Below are 26,684 nucleotides of genomic sequence, written 5' to 3' on the forward strand. Positions count from 1 at the left end.
CCCACAATCCTATGTCACTGTTTTCTTCTCATTAATGATTAATAAGCTGGATACTTAACTATTGAACAACAGAAATTATTCCCCCAGAACTCCTCACCATCTTCTTTTTCAATGCTGCAATCATAGAAGTAAATGTGTTGAGTAGTAATTTCTAATCTGCCAGGAATTACGTCAATTATTGTAATGAGCTCACAGTCTTCTGACAACACCAATTTTTCTTTTTGATCCTGTTCTTCTTTTTCATCACTGTAAAAACAAAAATCAACCAAACAAAAACCATCCAATGTATTCTGTGTAAATGGAAAAGAATATCAAGAAAGAGTATTTGAATTACCTATAAAAATATTCCACTGAATATTAAACTAATTAAATACTGTCCAAAATGTTATTTCCCAATAACTCAGTTAAAAAAAAACCACAAAGTTTTATATTTTAATTGTATGTGGCCCATTAAAACAAAATATAGTGAATCTTTAAGACTACTGGCAGAGGACAGTTCGAACATACAGCAATACTAGTCATGTCATTTTAGTTATATTTGCGAGAGATGAGTTGACCTAGGGAATATATGAATCTGTGAATAAAGGAATGCATCATTAGTGATGTTTTATGAATAATTATCAGAAGCACTAATTATGACTGATTCTTAAACTGTAAAATGAGACTTTTCAAGAGCAACTAAATCTAGAGCAACAACATCATCATAATGTCTCTACAATGGAACTGGAGATAATACAAGGGCTACTATAGCAATACCTTACTTAAAATAAAGTCATCTTGTATTAAGAGGACTGTTATCTTCTCCAATAAAAATAAATTATAACAGTAATTACAACATAATTATATAATTTATAATTAAATAGAATTATAAATAACATAAACTATAATTTATAAATTATAAATCTTCAGAAATTATTAAAATTATATTAACAAAAATCTTATTTATGCCAATGAAGATTACTACTGAACCAGGTCAATTTGTAATATTAAAGTAAGTTCCAAAGAAATGCTTGCCATGTGTAGTTTATAATCTAAAAAAAAAAGTGATGTCCAGAATAAATTATGTATTTGGGTCTTGAGTACTCATTTTTGGCTGAGGCTTTACAAACATAGAAAGTAAAAGTCAGGGCAAATGTGTAAATCATGAAATTTGAACACATTCCCTAAGGCACACACACAGATCTACTGGCAAAGAATGGCAGTCTTCTGGAAAAAGGGGTTTAAATACTAATTATTGCCTGACCACTAACCCATACTAACTTTTTATAAAGGGCCAGACTTTTTTAAAAACAGGCTTTTTGTTTAAAAACAAAACAAAGTAAGGGCACCTGAATGGTTCAGTCAGTTAAGCATCCAACTCCTGATTTCAGATCGGGTCATGATCTCACAGTTTCTGGGATTGAGCCCATGTCAGGCTCTGCACTGATGGCATGGAACCTGCTTGGGATTCTCTCTCTGCCCCTCCCCTGCTTGTGCTCTCTCTCTGTCAACATAAATAAACTTAAAAAATAAAAATAAATTAAAAAAAAAAAACAAAATGAGTAAAACATAAACCCAATGAGTACAGACATCACTGGCAACACAGAGCAGGTAAGACATACACCACAAAATTAATCCAGGAAAGTCACTAAGCAAAAATACCACCATAATAACCACCATCAAAGAAGGGAATCAGAAACCAGAGTGGTTACAATTTATTATCTAAAATGCAAAGAAAAAGTAAATTATGAGCCATAAAGAAAAACACAGTAAAAAGAAACTGTCTTTGGGGAACTTCGGATGTTCACATTAGCAGACAAAAACATCAAAGTAGCTATGGTAAATACATTAAAAGAACTACAGGAAACTATGTTTAAAGAACTAAAGTGCATTCATTATGGCAACAAAGCCTAGTCAAATAGAGACTGTCAATTAAGAGACAGAAATTACATAATCTTTAAAAAGGGAACCACATGGAAAACCGTGGAATCAAAAAGCATAATAACTAAATGAAAATTTTACCAGAAGGACTCAATAGCATTTAAAAAAATTTTTTTAGTGTTTATTTGTTTTTGAGAGACAGAGGGAGACAGAGCACAAGCAAGGGAGTAGGCGGAGAGAGAGGGAGACACAGAATCTAAAGCAGGCTCCAGGCTCTGCAGTGTTAGCACAGAGCCCGAAGCGAGGCTCGAACCCACGAACTGGGAGATCATGACCTGAGCTGAAGTCGGATGCTTAACCGATTGAGCCACCCAGCCCAGGCACCCCTCAATAGCATATTTGAACTTGCCTCTCAATAGCATATTTGAACTTGCAGAGGAAAGAAGCAGGACTCTTGAAGACAGTTCAAAAGAAACTGTCCAACCTGAAGAACACAAAGGAAGAAAGAAGCAGGATGAAAAAACCTCAGAGGGTTACCATCATGGGAAACAAGAGATGTGTAAAAGGACTTCCAAAGAGGACAGAGAAAAAGAGCCAAACATACATATTTGAAGAAATAATGCCTGAGAACTTCCCAAATAAAAAAATAATAGTAATTCACACATCCAGGAAGATTTTATGAATACCCAAAGATATCCACACATGGACATAAAGCCAAGGTGCTGAAAGCCAAGTACAAAAACCACCACAATACAGGATGCTAAAATGTAGTGGGATGACATATTCAAAATGCTGAAAAGAAAAGAAAAGAAAAGGAAAGAAAAGAAAAGAGAAGAGAAGAGAAGAGAAGAGAAAAGAGAGAAAAAAGAAAAGAAAAAACACCTGTCCACTAAGAACTGTATATCCAACAAAACCATCCTTCAAAAAAGAAAGCAATGGTCCTCAGGCAATGGATAGTCACATGCAGAAGAATGAATATGGACTCCTACATCATACCATATACAAAAATTAACTGAAAATGGATCAAAGACCTAAATGTAGGAGATAAAATATAAAACTCTTAGGGGAAAAAAAGATAAATGGGACCTCAAAATTTTAAATTTTTGTGCAACAAAATGAAGGAAAACACATTCAATGGGAGAACATTTTTGCAAATCATGTATCTGATAAGGCATTTGTATCTAGAATAAAGAATCACTATAACTTAATAACTAAAAGACAACCCAATTAAAAAAAATGAGCAAAGGATTTACATAAATATTTATCCAAAAGAGATATATAAATAGTAAACAAATCCGTGAAAAGATGCTCAGCTTCATTAGTCATTAGGAAAATGCAAATTAAAATCACAAGGTATCATTCCAAATCTTATAGAATAGTGTAATAAATAAACACACAAAATGTCAAAAATTGGGGTAGATGTGGAGAAATCTGAACCCCTATATGTCACTTGAGGGAATGTTAAATGGTGTAGTCAGTATGAAAACAATTTTACAATTCCTCATAAGGTTGTACATAGATTTACCATATAACTAACAAATCCATTCCTAGGTATATACCCAATATAATTAAAAACATATGTCGACACAAAGTTCTGTACATGAATATTCATGGAAGTATAAATTACAAAAACCAAAAAGTAGAAACAACTGTCTGTTCATCAACTGATGAACGGATAAACAAAGGTGGTATATCCATATGATGGAATATTATTCAACCATAAAATGGAATGAAGTCAAGTTACATGCTACTCCATGAATGAACCTTGGACACATTATACTGAATGAAATAAGCTAGACATAAAAGGCCACATATTGTAAGAAATAAATGAAATGTCAAAAACAGACAAAGCCAATAGAGACAGAAAGCAGATGAGTGATTTCCAGGGGATGTAGGAAGGAGAAAATTGGGAGTGTCTACTAAAAAAGTACAAGATTTCCTTTCAGAGTGATGAAAATGTTCTGTAATTAGATCTGTGAACATACTAAAACCCATGGAATGTTACACTTTAAAAGAGTAAATTTTATATTATATGAATCTCAATTTTCAAAAGATATATAACTAAAATTTTGTTAAAAAAGTAGCCAAAAATGAAGGCAAAAATAAAGACTACCACAGATAACAAAGCCTGAGAGAATCTGTGGTCAGACATTCCTCACATGAAAATAAAAGTCCTTCAGGCTAGAAGATGAAGACACCAGATGGAAATTTGAATGTGCACAAATAAAGTATATAAGTATGGTAATTATGCAGGCAAATAAAAAGTACAGTTATATAGTTTTCTCTATTCTTCCCTTGACTGATTTAGACAAGTGCATACAATAGTAACTACAAAATTGTATTGTTGGCCTTAAAACACATGAAAGTCTGTATTTATGATAATTAATACAAAGGACAGATAAGGAAATCAATATCTTTTATGTTTGGGAAAATTTTCTACTACAAATTCAAAATTTTTAAATATATCTAAGGCTATTCATTTTAAATTTTCTTCTTGAGGGAGGTTTGCTAATTTGTATCTTTCAAGGAATTTGTCCATTTAAGTTGTCAAAATTTATTGGTAAAGTTGTATTTAGTATTTCTTTTTAATCATTTTAATATTTTTAGTGTTCTCTCCTTTTTAATTCCCAATATTGATAATTTATGTTGCCTTTCTTTCTTTCCTGACCAGTCTGGCAAGGAGTTTATGTTTTGTTAGCTCTTTTTTTATTTTTTTAATAACTAGCTTTTGTTTTCTTTGGTCTTTTTCCTTTTCCAATTTTCTTTTCATGACTTCTGCTTTCATCTTTATAATTTCTTCCTTCTGCTTAAGAGTTTATATTTTATTTTGTACTTTCTATCTAAACTTTAACTATCTAAACATTCTATGTAAGCTTTAACTGTATCCCACAAATTTGATAGGTTATGTTTTCATTATCATTCAGCTAAAAATATTTTCTAATTTCAAGGTCCAGCTCAAAGTTATCTCAGTTCTAAAAAGCATTCCTCAATAATGTCAGTTAATACTGATAGACTACTCACAACTGATATAGCAGTAACTGATGGATCCTGCAAATACAGTTGACTTTTAAACAATACAGGGGTTAGTGGCACTGAAGCTGGTGTAAAAATCTACAAATAAAATTGACTCCCTAAAAATTTAACTAACAGCCTACTGTTGACCAGAAGCCTTACCAACCAATAATATACACAGTTGATGAATAAATCTTTTGTATATCTTATATACTGTATTCTTACAATAAAGTAAGCTAGAAAAAAGAAAAAGGTTTTAAGAAAATCATTAGGAAGATATAATACATTTACAGTACTATATTGTTTTTATTGACAAAAATCATATATAAGTGGATCCATGCAGTTTAAACCTTTATTGTTCAAGGGTCACTGTACTTAGTATTTTAAGCAAATACCTTCCATGATTTTATAATCCTGTTTTTCAGAACAAAATTTTTTAATGTTTATTAAAATACAATATAATGTTTATATTGAGACACACACACACACACACACACACACACACACACACACACACACAGAATCCTAAGCAGGCTCCACACTGTCAGCGCACAGCCCAGTGCAGGGCTCAATCCCATGAACCTTGAGATCATGACCTGAACCAAAATCAAGAGCCAGATGCTCAACTGACTGAGCCACCCACGCTCCCCCAGAACAAAATAATGTTCACTCCTTTCAAATACTTATACATACATATTTACTCTGGCTGTTATGTCTTCTTCAGGAAGGTCTAATTTATCCTCTTCCATATTGCTAACTTTTACTTGTTTCACTACTTCCAAAAGCAATGAATCACTAGAAGGCTGTGAGTGTTGGATACCTGTTGAAAATAAATACAAAATATCTATTAAACACAAAGTAAAAAATAATCCTATTATAGTCCTGTAACTTCTGGCTATTAATTACATAATAATACATATATATATTAAGTAAAGGAAGAGAGTAAGGGAATTGGGTGAAGGTACTCAAAAGGTCTAAACTTCCAGTTATAAATAAGTATTGAGAACATAATGTGCAATGATGACTATAGTCAGCAATGCTATATGGTATACTTGCTACAAGAGCAGATCCTAAAATTCTCATCATAAGGAAAAAATTTTTTTTAACTACACGACATGATGGGTGATAACTAAACATTACGGTAGTTATTTTGCAATATGCACATATCTCAAGTCATTATGTTCTAGATCTTACATAGTATTGTATGTTAATTATATTTATAAAACTGGAAAAAAACCTTGGGAGGTAAAGTTTTCTAAGATAGAAAAGATATTTACTACAGAAAAGTTTTTAATACATGATTTAGAGTAATCTGGGTTGTTTGTGATTTTTAAAAACTACTACATGTATAAAAAAAGGAATAAATGTTTTTAAAACATGTCTATAATTTTTTTATTATTTATGTTTGTTTATTTTTGAGGGTGAGACAGACAGGGTGTAAGAGGGAAAGGGGCAGAGACAGAGGAAGACACAGAATCTGAAGCAGGCTCTAGGCTCTGAGCTGTCAGCACAGAGCCCCATGAGGGGCTCGAACTCACGGACCGTGACAGCATGATCTGAGGTGAAGGTGGACTCCCAACCAACTGAGCCAGCCACCCAGGTGCCTCTGTCCTTTATTTTTAATGATGGTACTATTTATGTTTCAAAATGGGTCAACTCATCTCTTTAATTCATTTAATTCTAACATATGCCAGTAAGTCAAAGAAAGAATTATTCTCACTGTATTAATAAAACTATTTTTGTGTATTTGTACTAAAGAAATGTTAAGTAAGAATATGACAAATTATCTTTAATTGGAAGAGAATACATAATACAAGAGCTGAAGTGTTCTTTTCTGGAGCACATGGAATTTAAAAAGTAATTCTAGATACATATATACACAATAAATGAATGGATTTTATAAAATATACATTTTGTAAGAAGACAGGGCTAATATAACGGGAAGAACAAAGGCTGTGAGGTGGTGAACTTAAATTCAAATTGGGTTCTGCCATTTATTAAATAGACAACTCCTCTGAATCTTGGTTTTTTTAACTGTGAAATGGAGATACATCACATTACATTAAGTATAAAATAAATGGCAGCTATTATAATTGTACATTTACTTCTCAATTATCTGAGTGGTATAAGAGTAGTAATAAAAATAACTGCATAATTTATAGGTAGGACTGGGAAAAAGTTATGTATGTAACTATGAATAAAGACATTTCAGTTGTGGGAAACAAAAATAATTCATACCAACTAACAAAACATTATAAAGACGACAAATCCTCCCTTAATTTTTCATATGGTATCATTGCTCAGACATAAAAAATGAATCAACCTAATGTACAGCTGCATTTTTCTGTGTAAATCTGCTTTGATCACACCTTTGTCTATAGATAGGAAGTAATGGCTCACACTTTTCCTAGTTACTGAATATGTTTCTTCATATGTTCTAATTTATTGCAGGTGGCAGTATTTATTGTCCGGCATGTAATTAAAGCACATGAGAATGCAATGAAACTGAAAATCAGGAATCTATACAATGTGATACAAAAAGAAAACAGACTTTACGTAGCTGAATGACACTATTCCATTAAGAGTGTAAGTTCAGGGGCGGCTGGGTGGTTCAGTCAGTTGGGTGACCGACTTTGGCTCAGGTCATGATCTCACGGTTTGTGAGTTCGAGCCCCGCGTTGGGCTCTGTGCTGACAACTCAGAGCCTGGAGCCTGTTTCAGATTCTCTGTCTCCCTCTCTCTCTGCCCCTCCCCCACTCATGCTCTGTCTCTCTCTGTCTCAGAAATAAAATAAACATTAAAAAAAAAAAGAGTGTAAGTTCAAAATGTGATGAAAGACTGGAGAATAAACTGACAATGGGAAACACTTCCGGCAAAGAGGCCAGCTGGGAAACTACTGTAACTTTGGGAAAAGATAGCACACCAAACTAAGTCATGACAACAGGAAAGGGAATGAAAATAAGGAAAACCATTCAAAAGCTATGTAAGGGAGAATTAAGAGGACACTGTACCTAAAGAGCTATTATTATGTAGGGGATTAAGAGGGATGAGGACAGATTCATGGCTAATATTATTTTAATCTGAGTAACTAATAAATGAAGAAAATGAAACTACAACACAAAATGTGAGAGAAGCAGAGTCTAGGGCGAGGAGTAGACAAATGAGAAAACATAATGAATTCAGTTTCAGAATTTTTACATGGAAGCCCCCCTGTGGAGGAGGTATCCAATAGACAGACAGGCAGCTGGAAATCTTCAAAAGGCAGGTTAGAATAGAAACACATGTGGGAAAGCACCATTTCATATACAAACAGTGGTGAAGTCATGAGATCACCACTTCATAGAAAGAATAGGCAAAAGGCAAGATGGCTAGGCATGGATCTGGGAATATAATCATTCAAAAGGTGAACAAGACTAAATACTAGTAAGAGAACTAGGAGGTTAAGCAGCATTGTTAGAAAAATATAGTTATAGAGGAGGATAACTACCAAATGGTTCAGAGACAAGAGAAACTGTAAGAAATAAAAACAAGGTGTTGCAAATACTCAGAAAAGAGTACTTTTTTAAAAAAGATTTTAAGCAATCTCTACACCCAATGTGGGGTTCGATATTACAACCCCAAGATCAAGAATTCCGTGTTCAAATCTACTTCTGAAATCATTGTTGCACCATATGCTAACTTGGATGTAAATTAAAAAAAAAAAAAATAGAATTGCACGTTCCACTTCTTTTTTTATATAAAATTTTTTTATGTTTATTTATTTTTAGACAAAGACAGAATATGAGCTGGGGAGGAGCAGAGAGAGTGGAAGACATAGAATCCAAAGCAGGCTCAGGTTCTGAGCTGTCAGCCCAGAGCCCGATGTGGGGCTCGAACTCATGAACCACAAGATCATGACCTGAGCTGAAGTCGGACACTCAACCAACTGAGCCACCCAGGTGCCCCAAGAAAAGAGTATTGCTAATGAAAAAGTATGGACAAAAATTTTTTATAAAACCAAATAAAAAAAAAAATAAAAGCAGACATAACAAAACTCTAAAACCAAGTATTTTTAATAATATATTTAAGAATACACTTTATTTCTGACTGTTTAAATTCCACAATTTACAAGTGGTTGTGTTCCAAAAGATACTTCACAAATCACTTGCTTGGAATTCACAAATAATTTTCCATCAAAAAAATGTTACAGTTAATGGATAAGTTTCTAGGTTAGCCCACAGTGTCAAAACTATCCTGTAAATTTGCAGTGCGATGTTACAATGCAGAACTGGGGTAAATGAAAGAAAACAAAACAAAATATTTTTTAGAATACCATGATTTCTGGCAGCTAATGAAAATACTTAAAGACATAAAAAGGAGTAGGTAGAACATTATACAATTAATTCTGAAGGATACTTCAGGGAACTTTAAAGAGCTTTAGAGATTGATGCCACTGGTTTTATACTATTTCCAGTTTCACTTTGAAATGTATGAAAATTTTTTCTTCTGTACTATCTCCCTATCACTATTATACTTGGATTATTTTTGAACATTGGGTAAGGAGAAAAACTGAGAGATGAAAAAAAGAAAGAAGGGGCACCTGACTGGCTTCAGTCCAGAAAGCATGTGACTTTTTTTTTTTTTTAATGTTTTATTTTATTTTTGAGAGAATGAGAGAGACAGCATGACTGGGAGAAGAGCAGAGAGAGAGGGAGACAGAATCTGAGGCAGGCTGCAGGCTCTGAGCTGTCAGCACAGAGCCCGACACGGGGCTCGAACCCACAAACTGTGAGATCATGACCCGAGCCGAAGTTGGATGCCCAACTGACTGAGCCACCCAGGCGCCCATGGAAAGCGTGTGACTCTTGATTTCAGAGTTGTGAGTTTTGAGCCCCACATGGGGTGTAGAGATTACTTAACTAAATAATTTAAAAAAAGAAAAAAGAAAAAAAGAAAGAGCACTAGTTTTCCTATACTTAACTAAAACCAAGCAGAAGGGACATAAAATTCTACCTATGTACAAGTATAAACGGGTGAGGAAAGGAAGAGGAACAGGGAATTTCCTGAAGTGGGATTTCTTGGCAAAAACAAAGAAAAAACAGGGGACACCATTCTTTAAGTATTACTAGATTCAAGTCATTCACCAATAGATATTTGCTGAGTAATAAGCACAGTCGAATTTCAATGAGTAGAGAAAGTATAATAGGTTTCAAGATATGTACAGGGAGGATAAGCTATATGTAAGTGACTATTCCTATATAAGATATTCTTAAAGTCAGAGTTTCTTTCGGGGGTAGGACCATTATTTTGCCTTAAGGAAAATTGGTTACTGTGTCTGATTTATTTTAGAATATAAGACCATAAATGGTAGGTATCATAGATAGCACTCTTGATTAATTTACGGCATCAAATGTATTGGCCAATATATTAAGGCAGCTTTAAAAAGATTTAAAAACTGGTACTTGAATTCCATCTAAAACTTAGCCACTAAAAACAGGTGGCTACGATAAAACAATCACAATTTAGTATACACATGATTGCCAATGACTCAACAATCAACTATATTGGGTATTTCACAGACCTGTCTTCAAAAAAGGAGATACCAAGTCAGAAAGGTGGCCAGAAAGGAAGGTTTTTTTTTCTAGAAAAAGATACTGGCCTAAGATCCTAAGGGTCCAAGAAGAATAGGTTATAAAACAAAAACTTAAACGGTTGCTAAGAATTCTAAATATATCTAATATTAGCCCTAGTCTTGGTAAGCAAAAGACTAAGGGAAAAGAACTAAAGCAAAAGACTAAGGTACTGTTTCAATGTACCATAATGGATACAAGAGACAATGCACTGCACATAAACTACAGTATAATTTTATGATTGCAAATTATGCTTTTCTTTGAAAAATTACAATTAATTAAAATAGGAATCATCTTAGATTTAGGCCAAAGAACAGCATTTAACATACACAACCATTTAAAAATCAACTATATTGTGTACAACAAAGCTTTGTATATAAAACTTCAACATTCTGAAAAAGAAATAATTATAAAATGTCCCCCTTCCTTCATGAGTAAGCAATTCTGAAACAATAAAAACAATAAACAACCCACCAATACCCTCATTATCTTCAAGAAATAATTAAACAGCCATTGGAACTCACCTAGATTATCTCTCAAAGCACTAGCGTCTTCATGAGTTTTGAAGTTATAATTTGGCACCAATTTAAGTCTCATGCGGGAATAATTTTCTACATTAGCTAGTTTCCAGTGAACTGGATTTTGTTTCCTATGAATATTCATAAGTAAACAAGTAAAATTACTTAGTTTGAAGTTACAAAGACTGATTGATTGAAACAAAGTAAGAAAGTAAGAAAGTTACAAAGATTGATTGATTGAAACAAAGAAAGTATTCATATTAAAAACATTCATATTCATTATCTCATTTGACCCAAACAACCCTGAAAGAAAACTAATGAGAATATGCAGTTTCAGTTTATACATGAAGAACCTAAGACATGCTAAATTATTTGCCCGAAATGCTATGTTGTTTATAGGCAGCAGAAATAAGAACTGAACATAAATCTTCACCTTACAGCTTGATAGATTTTACTTTTTAACTGTTCAACGATAGTTCTTAACTAGGTATACAATGAGTTTATTCCAAATGCACTGTTCAAAATAAAATAATAATTTTAGTACAAATAAAGAGAGTATAATTGCAAATAGATCAAATCTAAATGTAAGAGCTAAAACTCTTTGAAGAAAAGATAGGAGTAGGGGCGCCTGGGTGGCTCAGTCGGTTAAGCATCTGACTTCGGCTCAGGTCATGATCTCACAGTTTGTGGGTTCGAGTTCCGCATCAGGCTCTGTGCTGACAGCTCAAAGCCTGGAGCTTGCTTTGGATTCTGTGTCTCCCTCTCTCTCTGCCCCTCCCCGGCTTGTACTCTGTCTGTCTTTCAAAAATAAATAAACGTTAAAAATTAAAAAAAAAAAAAAAAAAGAAAAGATAGGAGTAAATTTTCATGACCTTGGACTTGGGTATGGTTTCTTAGATATTATATCAAAAACACAATCAACAAAAGAAAAAAGACAAACTGGACTTTGAAGTTAAAAACTTTTTGTGTAACAAACGCTAGTACCAAGAAAGTGAAAAAGACAATCTACATATTTACAAATCATAGATCTGATAAGGGTCTATTGCTGAGAAAAAGAACTCTTACAACTCAACCAAAAAACATCAAACAATCCAATTTAAAAATGGGCAAAGAACTTAGACATTTCTCCAAAAAAGATATACAAATAGCCAACAAATGAAAAGATACTCAATGTCACTGGTCATTAAGAAGTACATATCAACGGGGTGCCTGGGTGGCTTAGTTGGTTAAGTGTCCGACTTTGACTTACTAAGGTCATGATCTCACGGTTTGTGAGCTCGAGCCAGCGTTGTGCTCTGGGCTGACAGCTCAGAGCCTGGAGCCTGCTTCGGATTCTGTGTCTCCCTCTCTTTCTGTCCCTCTCCCACTCATGCTCTGTCTCTGTCTCTGTCTCTCTCTCTCTCTCAAAAATAAACATTAAAAAAATTTTTTTAATTAAAAAAAAGAAATACAAATCAAAACCATAACATAGCCCTTCACATCCATTTGCCCTTCACATCACATAATAAAAAAATTGGAAAAATTTTACAAATACTGGTAAGGTTGTGGAGAAACTAGAACCCGCAAACATTGCTGATGGGTATGTTATATGATGCAGATGCTGTGGAAAACAGTTTGGCAATTAGTAAGTAAGACATTGGATTATCACATGACCTAGTAATTTTCCTTATAGGTATACACTTAAAAGAATTGAAAACAGATGTTTGGAAACAAACAGTGTTCACAAATGTTCAAAGCAGTACTGTTTACAAAAGCCACAAGAAAACATCCCAATGTCTACCATCTGATGAATGAATAGACAAAATGTGGTTTGGCTATTGAAGAAGTGCTGATACATGATACAATTACGCAAGTGAAAACATTACGCAAGTGAAATAAGTTGGACACAAAAGGCCACATTTGTAAGATTCTATCTATATAAAATATCAAGAATAGGTAAATCCATAGAGACAGAATACAGGCTGGTGGTTGCCAGGGACTGGGTAAAGGAACAATAGAGAGTGACTGCTTAATGGGTCCCAGGTTTCTTTCAGCAGTAATGAAAATGTTCTGAAGCTGGACAGTGGTAATGATTGCACATTATGAATGTACTTAATGTCACTAAATTGTGTATTTTTAAATGATTAAGATGGTAAAGTTTATATTATGTGTATTTTGCCACAATAAGAAAGGTGTGTGTGTGTGTCTGTGTGTATGTGTATATATATATATATATATATATATTTTTTTTTTTTTTTTTAAATTTTAATATTTAAATTTATAGTATATTATATTACAGGTATATTTACATTTTAATGCCATAATTTAAAAAATTTGTTCCAATACAATCATGTAGGAAAAGAAAGAAGCTGACAGCCAACAATATTTTAACAGTTTATTTACTTGATCCTAAGTCACTTCTATTTTGCTGATTCAGCAAAGTATGACTTAGGATCAAGTAAATAAACTGTAAAATATTCAAACATATAACATCACTAACTCCAGCTCAAAGAGGCAGTATCAAGAAGAAAGAAATAAACTGATTCAAGACTTAAACTCTATATCACAGTGTAAAAAGAAGGGAAATAACTCCATGGTGAAAACACATATATGAAGCTCTGAACATCCCAGACCTGTAATTCACAAAAAGACAACCAAATTAATTAAAAGCAATTTTTTGTAAGTTGAATGTTTTAAAAATTGAATTGGAGAGGTCACTGGCTCAAAAAGTTCTAGACAGAAGTTCTAATGAAGAAAGAATATTTAATAAATGATATCCTCCTACCTTTCAGCCCAAGGTCCCCTTTCAGATGTAAGATAGAGCTGTATTGCCTTCCAGCGTCTCAGAGTGACTAACTGTTGACTGCTAAGTTGTTTAAGCATATTATTATACCTCAAGTTCTCTTGGCGTGCTTTTCGATTAAATGGCTCCACAAAAAACTCCTGAGATAGCAATAAATAATAGCCTTGAATCTTGTATTTACAGGTATATTTAAATTTTAATGCCATAATTTAAAAAATTTATTCCAATACAATCATGGAAAAGAAAGAAGCGGACAACCAACAGTATTTTCTTATTTCATTAGAATAATTTTCTTTCATGAAGCATACTACTCTATAATCTGTATTTTGTAAAACTTTAAAAATCTAAACAACAATAAACATGTGAAGAGCTTCAAAAATGATGTACCTCAATACAGAATTTTAAAACTCAGATTTATTAACCTTATACTGTCAAGTAAAATGATCTTCCTTTGGAGTCTTTTGGTTTTTAAGGCGCTGGAATGAAACTCATTCTTAAAATAAAGTAGAAGGAAGAGTAACCACATCCATAGCTACTACTGGGGATCTAAAAGGCAAGGCCAAAGACAAAAGAAATCCATAGGGGAAAATCTCTCACAATGAAAAACTTCATCATTTGAATTGCTGCTCTCTGAATAATATCCTAGTCAGCAAATGAATTCACAAACTTATTCCAGTTTTCAGGATAAAATTCACTCTGATAATAGGTTCTATCAAGATATAACTCAGTCCTGAAATTAAGTTTTATAGTTTTCAAAAAGAAAAGTAGTAAGACTGACTCAAACAGATATTCATCTATCAAGAACTAAAATAACAGTATTTGTTTCACAAAATCAATACTGAATTATGTTAAAAAGAACAGTTAAAGACATGGATTTAGATGTGGGTTTAAAAGACATCTTTTAGAGAGGCAATACAGCACAGTGCAGTTAAGAGTTTAGAGTTAGGCCTGGTACAAATCTTAGGCACTTAATTCTCTGAGGTCCAGTATCTTCATCTCTAAGATGAGGCTGACAATATTTGTCATCAAAAAAGATTAAGATTTAAAGTACTTAATACAGTGCCAGAAAAGTAGCAAGCTCTCAATAAACTGTAGCTCTTATTCCTATAATTGTTACTATAATTACTAGACCTTTGTGAAATCAATGATTTGGTATTATTAAATATTTAAAACAGGTCAATGCTAAGAAAATTGAAGAAGTCATGACAACTCCATTATAATTTAAACATCAATTTCACAATTGGTGAAGTTCAAGCAATAAGAATATTCTAAAGTTAGTTTTACCCAGAAAAGCTAAGGATGAAGTTACAAAGAAAGTGCTGGTTGGAATAGAAACTAAAAGAACTTCTATGAGAGCAATAGAACAGTATTTTAAGCAGTGCCGCATCCAGTAATTCCACTTATCCTAGTAAAGCCATCCTGAATAAGCATAAAAGTATGACTATAAGGATGATCAATGCTACTTAAAATGAACATTGATAAATTAGGTCCAAAATTGGGACATAAATTTAATTATGCTCTAATACCTAATATAATGGAAAACTACACAGTCATATAATGGCATGGAAAGATGCTCACAATAAGAAAAGGAACAGTAAATGAAAAGTGTGCCATTTTTATATACATTAAAAAAAACAGGAAAGAGATATACCAAAATGTTAATAGTGGTGGATTACAAATGTTTCTTTTTATACCTATTAAGAAATAAATGTATTTTTACTTGATCATCTTTGTTTCGTCAGTGTTTTGCCTGTACATATTTTATTAGATTGATATCTAAATATCTTATTCTTTTTAGAGATATTGTAAGTAGTGCTTTTTCAAAATTTCAGTTTACAATTGCTCATCGTTGGTATATAGAAATATGACTAAATTTTGTATATTGTATGTCCTGCAGTATTGCTAAACTCATTAATTGTAGGAGATTTTTGGTAAATTCATTAGGATCATCTACATAATAATATTATCTGCAGTCTTATTTCTACCTGTCCAATGTAAATTACTTTTATTTCTTTCCCTATTCTTAATGCATTTGCTAGCATATATAGTACAACAGTGACTAGAAGGGTGGTGAGAGTGGACATTCTCAGCCGGTTCTCTGCTTACAAGGAAAGCACTCAGTTTTCCACCTTTAAATATTTAAATATAAAGCTAGCAGGGTGCCTGAGCCATGTAGTTGGTTAAGCATCAGACTCTTGATTTCAGCTCAGGTCATGATCTCATGGTTCCTAAGCCAGAGCCGTAAAACAGGCTCTGCAATGAGAGTGTGGAGCCTGCTTTGGATTTTCTCTCTCCCTCCTCACATGCACATACATGTGCATGCTCTCAAAATAAATAAACTTTAAAAACAAATATGAAGCTAGCTGTAAGATTTTTGTCGAGATTCTATTTCCAGTGTTCTGAGAGCTTTGATCATAAAACAGATGAGTTTTGTCAAATGCTTTTTCTACATCTGATATGATTATATAGTTTCTTTTTAATAAATATGAATTTAGTCCATTACCCTCATATTGGCTATCAAATGTTGAAGCAATCTTGCATTCTTAGGATAAACTACCTGGTGTGATGTATTACTTTTTTATATATTGCTGGATCTGGTTTCCATCAATGTTCCTAAGAGATATTGATCTGTAGTTTTCCTGTACCATTTTTGTGATTTTTTAATTCCAGTATAATTAATATACAGTGTTATATGAGCTTCAGGTGTATTCTTACACTATTTTTGTATGGTTTCAATAAGGGGATAACACTGTCCTCACATAATGAGTTGGAAGTGATTCCATTTTTCTGTTTTCTAAAGAGACTGTGAGGAATTGGTGTTATTTCTCCATTAAATGTTCAACAGAATTCACCAGTGAAACCACTTGGGCCTGGAGTCTTCCCTTTTGGAACATATTTAAACTGTAGGTTTAGTTTCTTTAATAGGTAAAAGACTAGGTTATCAACTTACTATTGAATTTTGGAAATCTGTATTTGTCAAGAAATTGAGACATTTAAGTCATCTTATTTATGTGCACAGATTGGTTTGTGGTAGTACCTTATTATCATGTTGATGTCTGTGAATGAGTGGTGATATTCCCCTGTCATTTCTGGTAATGGTACTTTTTCACTTTCTTTTTTTTGTTTTGTTAATCTGGCTAGAAGTTGACCAATTTTATCAACATTTTAAAGAAGTAGATTTTGGTTTTATTAATTTTCTCTATTATTTTCCTGCTTTCAGTTTCATTGATTTCTGCTCTTATTTTTGTTTGTTTCTTATTTAGAAACTAGTTTTCTTTCTAGTTTAAGGTAGATACATAAATTATTAATTTGAGGCCTTCTTTTCTAAAGCAAGTATTTAGTACCATCAATTTTCTTTAAGCACTGATATATACTCAGCCTCCTTAGAGATATGAACTATCAGCCTAATGGACTTTTTACGTATCCACTATGCATAGAACATTTTGATATTAACTTTTTTGTTACTGATTAGTCTTTTTCTTTCAATTCTGAAATAATTTTCAAATAGGAAACTGCATTTGTTTTCAAAGTTGACTTATTACTCTCATTTTAATATCAAATGCTTGAAATCAATATAAAAAACTAGACACTAAAAACATTTAATAATTTTTACCTGAAACTTAAGCTTGCTTTCTCCTCCTTCCCGGTCTCGTTTATGCATATTCACCATTAAGGCTTCATAACAATCCTTCCAATAAAGTGCCATGTTCTCATGACCACCATAAAATGTAAGGGTTTCATATTGCTTCATGTAAGGCACAATCTTACAAAAATATACATATATACACAAAATTTAATACATACTTCTAATAAAAATGACAATAGAAAATTCACTCAAAATAGATAAAACTTACATATTTTTCAATGTAAACTTGCCATTCGTTTGAACTGCAATATTCTTGAAAATCTTCAAAAAATGAAGAACTACCATTGGTAAAAGGTAAAGAAGGCAGGTGCAAGTTCATGAAGAGAAGCTCATAAATTTTGGAAACCAGGGTACGGACAAGGGGAATCAGAAATGAGTAGATTTCAGTCTGTTCCTTGATTGACTGACTTAGAACATGTTCCAGCTTCCCTAAAATGTAACATGCTTCATCCTGATTTTCAATCACTTTGGTCTGAAGAAGGGTGTTTAGCTTAGCTGATGCCATTGCACAAACCTGAGGAAAATAGTACAGGTGAGAAAGAACAGAATAAAGCAAACATTTAGCAAAAGATCTTTGGCTCTTCAAGTTTTGTTTGTTTAATAATTTTTTTTAATGTTTGTTTATTTTTGAGACAGACAGAGCATGAACAGGGGAGGGGCAGAGAGAGAGGGAGACACAGAATCTGAAACAGGCTCCAGGCTCTGAGCTGCCAGCACAGAGCCCGACGCGGGGCTCGAACCCACGAACCGTGAGATCATGACCTGAGCTGAAGTTGGACACCTAACCGACTGAGCCACCCAGGTGTCCCTGTTTGTTTTTTTTAATCAATTATAAAAGCAGAATATACAGAAAAGGTATAGTGGATAATTAATCACCCAAACGTCTATTCCACTCTTCCTAATAGTGTGCAAGGACAGAGGAATTATACTAAATTTTTTTTTAATGTTTATCTGTTTATTTTTGAGACAGAGAGGAGACACAGAATCTGAAGCAGGCTTCAAGCTCCAAGCTGTCAGCGCAGAGCCCGATGCAGGGCTCAAATCCACCAACCTTGAGATCTTGACCTGAACAGCAGTCAGATGCTTACTCAACTGAGCCATCCAGTCAACCCTAACTTTTCTACTTTTAACTTAAGGTTCTACTGCTGAAGCTTTTCCATTCTCCTCAGACTTTCCAAATCTTTAACTTTGGTTTTTGAATCTGACTAAAGCAGCTTAATTCTAATAGAGACCAACAAATATAAGAAAAAAGGCCATAGGGGCACCTGGATGGCTCTGTCAGCTGAGTGTCTGACTTTGGTTCGGGTCATGATCTTTGGGTTCATGAGTTCAAGCCCCACATCGGGCTCGCTGCTGTCAGTGCAGAGTTCGCTTCAGACCCTCTGTCCCTCTCTCTCTCTGCCCCTTCCCAGCGTGCACTATCTCTCAAAAATAAACAAACATTAAAAAAAAGAAAAAAGGCCATAAAATTTCATCATCCAGGAAATACCAGAACTAATAATTCTGGGCTTTTTTGCTATGTGTTTTTAAAAAAAATTGTTTTTAATGTTTATTTTTGAGACAGAGAGAGACAGAGCGCAAGCAGGAGAGGGGCAGAGAGAGAGGGAGACAGAGAATCTGAAGCAGGCACCAGACTCTGAGATGTCAGCACAGAGCCTGACACGGGGCACGAACCCATGAACTGCGAGATCATGACCTGAGCCATAGTAGATGCTTAACTGACTGAGCCACCCAGGCGCCCCTACTACGTGTTTTTTAAAACACTGTTTATATTGGGGTATCTGGGTGGCTCAGTCAGTTAAGCGTCTGACTTGGCTCAGGTCATGATCTCACGGTTCATGGGTTCGTGCCCCACATCGGGCTCTGTGCTGACAGCTCAGAGCCTGGCGCCTGCTTTGGATTCTGTGTCTCCCTCTCTCTCTGCCCCTCCCCTCCTCATGCTCTGTCTCTGTCTCTCAAAAAATGAATAAACATTAAAAAAACTTTTTAAGTAAAATACCGTTTATACAAAGAGTTAAACATCTAGTGCTTTGCTTTTAACTTAATATCATGGTATTAAATAATGTTCATATGTTTATTTAGAAGTATAAAGATATTTCAATGAATACAAGATAATTTACTTGACCACTGCCTTAATTTTGGATACGTACACATGTCACATACAGATACATATGATCCCCCCTACCCCCATTATAAAGAGCACTGCATGAGGGTCACTTGAGAAACTACAAAAAATACTGATGCCCTATTTCCTCCTTTCTAATATAATTACTATGGGTGATGCCCCACAAGGTAATTTCATGTTCTCATCACTGGCTCAGGTAAGACAACTGGGGGAAGAGGAAACCAGCAAAATGGAGATCATATGCTGCATCTAAATAAATCAGCAACCACCTAGTCTTACTTTAGAGACAAGCTAGGAAATGTTGACATTTATGTGACATCTTCTAATACATACACACAGGCAATTAACTAGTAAGTATGAGCCACACAAAACAAGTTTGTAGTCAGAATGGCAAAGAACCTTTATTATAACCCCTATAAGGGAAGAAGTTGCTTTCCCAGCCTTTAACATGTACAATAACCTCAGAGAAATGTGTTTTTATTCCTGAGAGAATAAAATTAAACAACTAGCCAGTAAAAAATGTTTTAGGTTACTAACTACTGGTAAACAATCCATAGGTTCTGTACTCTTTATTTAACAAGTATTTATAGAGGCCTACTATGGGACAGGCATTGAAATATTTAATGGTGAACAAATTAAACAAATAGGTATTTATGGAAATTTCATTAAAGAGAAACACTGAGAGTAATTATAAGTGGGGGGAAAAAAACAACCCCAAAACCAAGAGTTCTCATATCCACCTGGCATGCTGGCTGCAATTGCTTTAACAGCCATCAGGCTAATATTAATGAAAAGGCCCCAAAAACTATTTTCATTCTATCTCTTGGTAGAAAAAACCCGAGAATACTACCATGAACATCCATCAAGGCTGTTTATATTTTACATTATTATTTTAGGATATACTTTTAGACTAGAAATACTAGACAAAGAGTGTGATTGTTTTTTTAAATACATATATTTTCAAATTACATTTGAATGGATACATAATTCAAGGTTCCACAATCCATGTATCAGCAAGCAAATCTTATTTATTTAGCTTTTCTGTGTTTTCCATGTTTCTACAATGAATATGTTACTTTTATGATTAAGAAAAAAAACCCACTATTTTAAAAAATTTCTTTTGCGATTTTAATTTTATTTTTATTTATAAAAATAGCGCACAACTGGGGGAGGGGAGAGAGGAGGAGAGAGGGAGAGGAGGGAGGAACGAGAGAGAGAGAGAGAGAGAGAGAGAGAGAGAATGAATCTCAAGCAGGCTCCACACTCAGTGCAGAGCCTGATGCAGGGCTTGATCTCATGACCCTGGGATCATTACCTGAGCTGAAATCAAGAGTCAAACACTCAACTGACTGAGCCACCACTCAGGAGCCCTCCAAAAAACCCAATGTTTAAAAAGTTAGTAATATGGGGAAAGGAATTCCAAAAGGAATTCCCATTCCTTTTCCCATTCCAAAAGGAATATAATTGTAAGAAAAAAAGAAAATAAAATTATCAAAATATATGATGTTTTCAATCATCTGAAAAAGATATATGCATAGAAAAATATTGACAGTTATTTCTTCTTGGGCTATGGGATGATGGATTTATTTTCTTCTCTTTATGTTTTTGTGTATTTTCCATAATGATCATGTTTTACTTTTACAATTAGGAAAAAATATCTACTGAAAATATGGCCTTTTAAAAATATGGCAACCTTATGGAATTTTAACTTCTCCATGTTATCAACATTACAGTAAGTTTATATATATTAGAAACCATCCCCAACCCTACCCCTTTGCCCCAAGTACTTGAAATTCCAAAATCAAAAGGAAATTAAAAGGGCCAGGTAAGTAGTTATGAGATACATGTCATGATTAACTCAACCCAAGTTCTCCAATATAAACCGAAAGTTGACAGACTAAAATTCATGTGCAAATTTTCCAACCTGTAACATTTTTTAAAAGAGTTTTTTCTTAAGTTTATTTATTTTGAGAGAGAGAGACAGAGAGACGGGGAGAGAGAGAGAGAGAGAGAGAGAGAGAGAGAGAGAGAGAGAATGAATGGGGGAGGGGCAGAAAGAGAAGGGGAGAGAAAATCATGAGGGCAGAGCTTAACAGAGGATCATGACCTGAGCCAAAACCAAGAGATGGATGCCTAACCAACTGAGCCACCCAGGCACATTCCCCAACCTTTAAAATTTTTAATTAAAGATAGAAATAATAAATATTCCTTGAGTCCATACTTTATTTATCTGTGTTTTGAAAACCTAGCACAATGCTCAAACTTGGTAGGTATTCACAGTAAGCATTTGATTAATTAAAAAATGAGATATAGTGTAAAACTGTGGATTAGTAAAGTAACAGAAAAAGATTTGAAAGAAAAAAAAAACTCAATTTTCCTCAAAATATAAGCCCTAAAGTTCATATGTATGAGTGACAAGTATAAATAGTCTAAGCAGGTTGTGTACTTCCTAGCTACACTACAGATGATATAATACCTCCTAATATAAGCTATGTATAAATCCTTTAAAAGGCAACGTTGAAATTATATTGAATCAGGAAGAAACCATCAATGAGCTGCCTCTGAAGCTTCTTTCTGATTAACAAAACTGAAACATATATGCTGTTGGAACTAATAAAAAAATTAAAATGCTGAAAATTATTACCATTTAACATTAAATTATTAAATACTAATATATTAAATATTATCATTTAGTTATTACACAAATAATTCCTATGCTGCATACAAAGTACAAAAAATAATGCAAATGAATTGACAAACCTGCACATTACCCATTCCAATGAATCCTAGAAGTAACTGGATTTGAACTTGAGAAAGTTGTGCCAATACTGAACTTTCAGAATACCAAACTGACAGACCATCGAAGAGCAGCATCAGATCCTCTAAAAGCTATCACAAGAGAAAAATTGAGAAATAAAAACATTCCATCTTAAAATCAACTGATGAGTTCTCCCCAACAGTAATACACATTATAAGTGTTTTCAAAACTAGTTTAATGTACAAATGGAAACAGCCAAGAGAATTATCTTAGTAATAGCTAATGAAATTGGTTAACTGTTTATCCATGTTTGTTAAATCCAATTAAATTTTAATGCTCCAAAAAGGGGGTACAAAAGTTTTTTTTCCTTGAATAAAGTGCTTGACTACAGAAAGTAATTTCAAAGTGTTATTTATCGCTGTACCTTTTCAGTCCACATGTTTGAATTAACAAGCCCCTCTGACTGCAGAAAGTCCTGTATGATCAGGATGAGCCGCAAGGCATTTTCAGCAGTTACTGGATTCGTGTTTGATTCTCTGTTTTCCATGACTGCCCATTCTAACATCTTCTGTAGCAAACTAAGTGCAAAACAAATCCTCTTAAAACCATTTTCAGCTTAGAAAAATAGTAAAACATGAAAAAAGTCAATTATTTGTTAATGACTGTATTCCTAAAGATACACTATCACAGGCAGGGATCCAAGGACATTGTAGATAGTATCTAGTAACAATGAAGCAACTTTTTAATCTCTGAAGTATCTACCCTCAATAAGTATAATACAAAGGCAAAGTAAAAGTTATCTGTTCTACTTGACTATAAAAAAGCTATTAAAATATTTCAAATTCCAGTTTCTATAAGATAACTAAAAGTTTCTTTAAAGCTCTAAATTGGGAAGGCAAGAAACGGCTTATTATGTCTTGCAGAGGGTCTAGCCCTGCAGAGAACTCTAAATGCTTTAGAGAAGTAATATCTATGAAAACACTATTTGCTTCCTTTAGCATGGAAATCCTCAAATTTGGACAGACTGTAGAACACAATGCACTGAGTGCTTAGATATTATCAAAACTATTTTAAACAATAAGGAATATGTAATCCCTTAAACCCAAACTAAAGTTTTAAATCTCCTCACATTGGAATTACTTTTGGACTTCTCTCTAGATTCCACTAAAATGGCAACAGAGAGGAAAAGGAGCTGAGTACAATGTTTCTCCTTTTCTCTCACTACACCTACTGAATCCTGAATAAATGTTCAATAAATAATATTATCTTGGACTCCAGACCACTCCAAAAGGAGAGGGTAAATCACCAAATGAGTGCTTACATTAATTTTATTTCATCTGATGGTCGAAGTAGTTCACTGGATATTCCTGGTTTAGTTAGTGCTGAAAACACTTGTCCTCGTTCAATCCAAGTATTATTGTCTGACTTTTCTAGTCCCTTACACATTACATAGTTCAAAATATTTGTCAGTAATTGAAGAAGCTCCTCCTCACATCTCTGTAAAAAAAGATAAAGTATAATTAAATTATTGGAAGGAGGAAGTATTAAAAGCACATTAAAAGAACCATCCTATATAGTGACTGTAATCATTTAACATATTTTTAATGTGTCTTATGAACCAGGAACTTTGCTAGGTAGGCCCTAGCAATACAAGGATGAATACAACACCGGTTTTGCTCTCAAGACACAATTTAGTGACTTCTAGGCTTCCAAAATCTTAGATCTTGAGACTTAGAACATGAGTATAATACGAAATTGTTAACAATCACACAATTCTAAGGACTAGAAATATATCATAGATGCATGAAAATGAAAACAGCTTTTGGACAAATAAGGAATTTTACCTCTTGGCTTTCAAGTAACGACAAGTCATCACTAAAACCCGTATCATTTGTGATGCTGCTCTCTTTGTCAGATGGCACAGAAAATGATTTAGTAGATTCTATTGGGGATGGTGTACTAGGCAAGCTGTCTGGCATGTGACTTCCACTGTCGCTCAGTTCACATGAGTCTATTCCACTGAAATCTAAACTCAAATGTGAAGGATTATTATTCCAGAATTCTTCTTGATTCTCTGATTTGAAAGTTAATTCTCCCACAGAACTATCTTCTTGAAATAATGGTGTGTTTGAGTCTAGAGAGTGTCTATCCTCTAAACTCCACTGATCGGAAGACACATTAGCTGAGCCAAAAGAGTTGATTTTTTCCTCATCAGTCTTTTCATCGAAGTTCCTCTTAAGATCTTCTTCACCTACCACATTTTTATCATTGTCTTTCATTGAAAGAGCTCTACTGTGCTTATGAAGAGTATTTCCATTTTCAAAATTTGTTTTTAAAAAGAGCCTAACCAAAGTGTCTTGCCAACCCACTTGTTGAGATATTTGATGTGCTGCATCTGGCTGGGACTGCAAAATCTGTAAAATCTGTGAAGAGATTAAGAATACAAAACTCGTCAAAAAGTACACAGTACTTCACATCAAAACCAGTTTCTTCCCAGTTATTTTAATGACAAAGTAATTTAATGAGAAACTGTGGGAAGATACACTTTCAAAAGATTATGTTCTTAACTGGATTACAAATTATCTGGAGGGCACACACTGTGTTTTTAACTAATCTGCATATTACTCATTGTACAGAGTACTTAAATATTTGCTGAAAGATAAAGAAAAAAAATAAAATGATCCTCCACATGTCAACACTCATGTTATTAATTTAATTTGGTAAGAGAGAAAATATACATAGAATGAAGATACATATAAAATGTAATAAAGTTATATCCTCTCAACTAAATACCTTCCATGAGCCTACTGCATTTCTTTAGCAAATACTGAATATCTACTATGTACCAGGCCCTGTTCTGGCCCTAAGGTTAGCAGAGTAAATAAGACACACAAATACTTTAATAGAGCCTAGATATCCCAAGAATGTTTCCCCATCTCATTTTTATGGGCAAAGTAAATGGCTACTTTTGCAAAAACACTTTTTTTTTTCCATTAATTCTATCTTGAATAACAAACAAAATAAAAACTGTATTTTATTTCTTTATTTATTTGAAAGAGAGAGAACGCAAGCGGGGGGAAAGGAAGAGGGAGGAAAAGAGAGAGAGGGAGGGAGAGAGGGAGGGAGAGAGGGAGGGAGGGAGGGAGGGAAGGAGAAAGAGAGAGAGAGAGAAAAAGAGAGAGAGAGAATCTTAAGCAGCCTCCACACTTAGCATGGAGTCCAAAATGGGGCTTGATTCCACAACTCTGGGATCATGACATGAGCCGAAATCAAGAGTCAGACACTCAACCAACTGAGCCACCCAGGCACCAAAGAAACTATATTTTAATTTGAAAACACTAACTCCAATAAAATGGATACTGCTATTTAGCTGGAAAAAGAAACTGAAATTAAAGAACACACACAGAAGTGTCAATGAGTATAATCTCTACTATCCAACTCATTTCCCATTTTTGGATTAAAACAGGTTCTCAAACACTGTCAGGTATTCAGTTAAGACCCTTAAGACATTTTTATCACAAAGACAATAAACTTCTATGTAGATGAAAAGAAATTTTGCTCCCAGTATTTAGAAAATCTCTTTTATCTCTGACAAGTTTCATAGGAGATGAATAATATTGATAGGGACTTTAATATCAATGGCTCTAATGCATGCTGATGCTGATATAGAAAGCAATTAGTCACAATGAGTCACAATGATGTGATGTTTTCCTTTCCTTCGTTGTGATAGGTGAGCTACCACTATTCTAGTGATAGAAAATACCATTTTTTCCCCACAGCAAAGAAATTTTCGTGATTTCATAATTTTAAAATTTCCATAAGGGGTGCCTGAGTGGCTCAGTTGGTTAAGTGTCCAACTCTTGATTTCAGGTCAGGTCACGACCTCACAGTTTGTGGGTTTGAGCCCCCCATCAGGCTCTGCACTAAAAGTATGGAGCCTACTTGGGATTCTCTCTCTCCCTCTCTCTCTCTGCCCCTCCTCCTTCACTGTCTCTCTCAAAAATAAACTTAAGGGGCGCCTGGGTGGCTCAGTCGGTTAAGCGGCCGACTTCGGCTCAGGTCATGATCTCGCGGTCCGTGAGTTCGAGCCCCGCGTCGGGCTCTATGCTGACAGCTCAGAGCCTGGAGCCTGTTTCAGATTCTGTGTTTCCCTCTCTCTGACCCTCCCCTGTTCATGCTCTGTCTCTCTCTGTCTCAAAAAAATAAATAAACGTTAAAAAAAAAATTAAAAAAAAAAAAAACTTAAAATATCCATAAAATTACTTATTTTATGTTCATTTTATATACATGTAATGGATAAAAACTAGGCTGCACCAAAAGTTGTTTTCAAACTGAAAGGAAAGGATCAATCTATATAGCCTGCTTCAAGGACAA

General features: G+C 34.0%; 1 protein-coding gene across 3 annotated transcripts in view; it reads right to left on the reverse strand.

The window, feature by feature from the left end:
* Window positions 1–26,684, reverse strand: part of NBEAL1 (neurobeachin like 1) — a 176,095-nt gene that overhangs the window by 55,459 nt on the left and 93,952 nt on the right. For all 3 annotated transcript variants that reach the window (XM_053906042.1, XM_053906037.1, XM_019446321.2), the window contains 10 exons: window positions 24,155–24,733; window positions 23,632–23,807; window positions 22,735–22,888; window positions 22,313–22,441; window positions 17,636–17,941; window positions 17,395–17,544; window positions 13,764–13,921; window positions 11,006–11,130; window positions 5,566–5,692; window positions 98–246 (listed from right to left, as the gene is read on the reverse strand). In XM_053906042.1, coding sequence (XP_053762017.1) covers window positions 98–246; window positions 5,566–5,692; window positions 11,006–11,130; window positions 13,764–13,921; window positions 17,395–17,544; window positions 17,636–17,941; window positions 22,313–22,441; window positions 22,735–22,888; window positions 23,632–23,807; window positions 24,155–24,733 — 2,053 coding nt within the window. The remainder of the gene's footprint in view (window positions 1–97; window positions 247–5,565; window positions 5,693–11,005; window positions 11,131–13,763; window positions 13,922–17,394; window positions 17,545–17,635; window positions 17,942–22,312; window positions 22,442–22,734; window positions 22,889–23,631; window positions 23,808–24,154; window positions 24,734–26,684) is intronic.

Source organism: Panthera pardus, unplaced genomic scaffold (genome assembly GCF_024362965.1).
Source record: "Panthera pardus isolate Hobbes unplaced genomic scaffold, ASM2436296v1 HiC_scaffold_10, whole genome shotgun sequence".
Taxonomy (NCBI): Eukaryota; Metazoa; Chordata; class Mammalia; order Carnivora; family Felidae; genus Panthera; species Panthera pardus.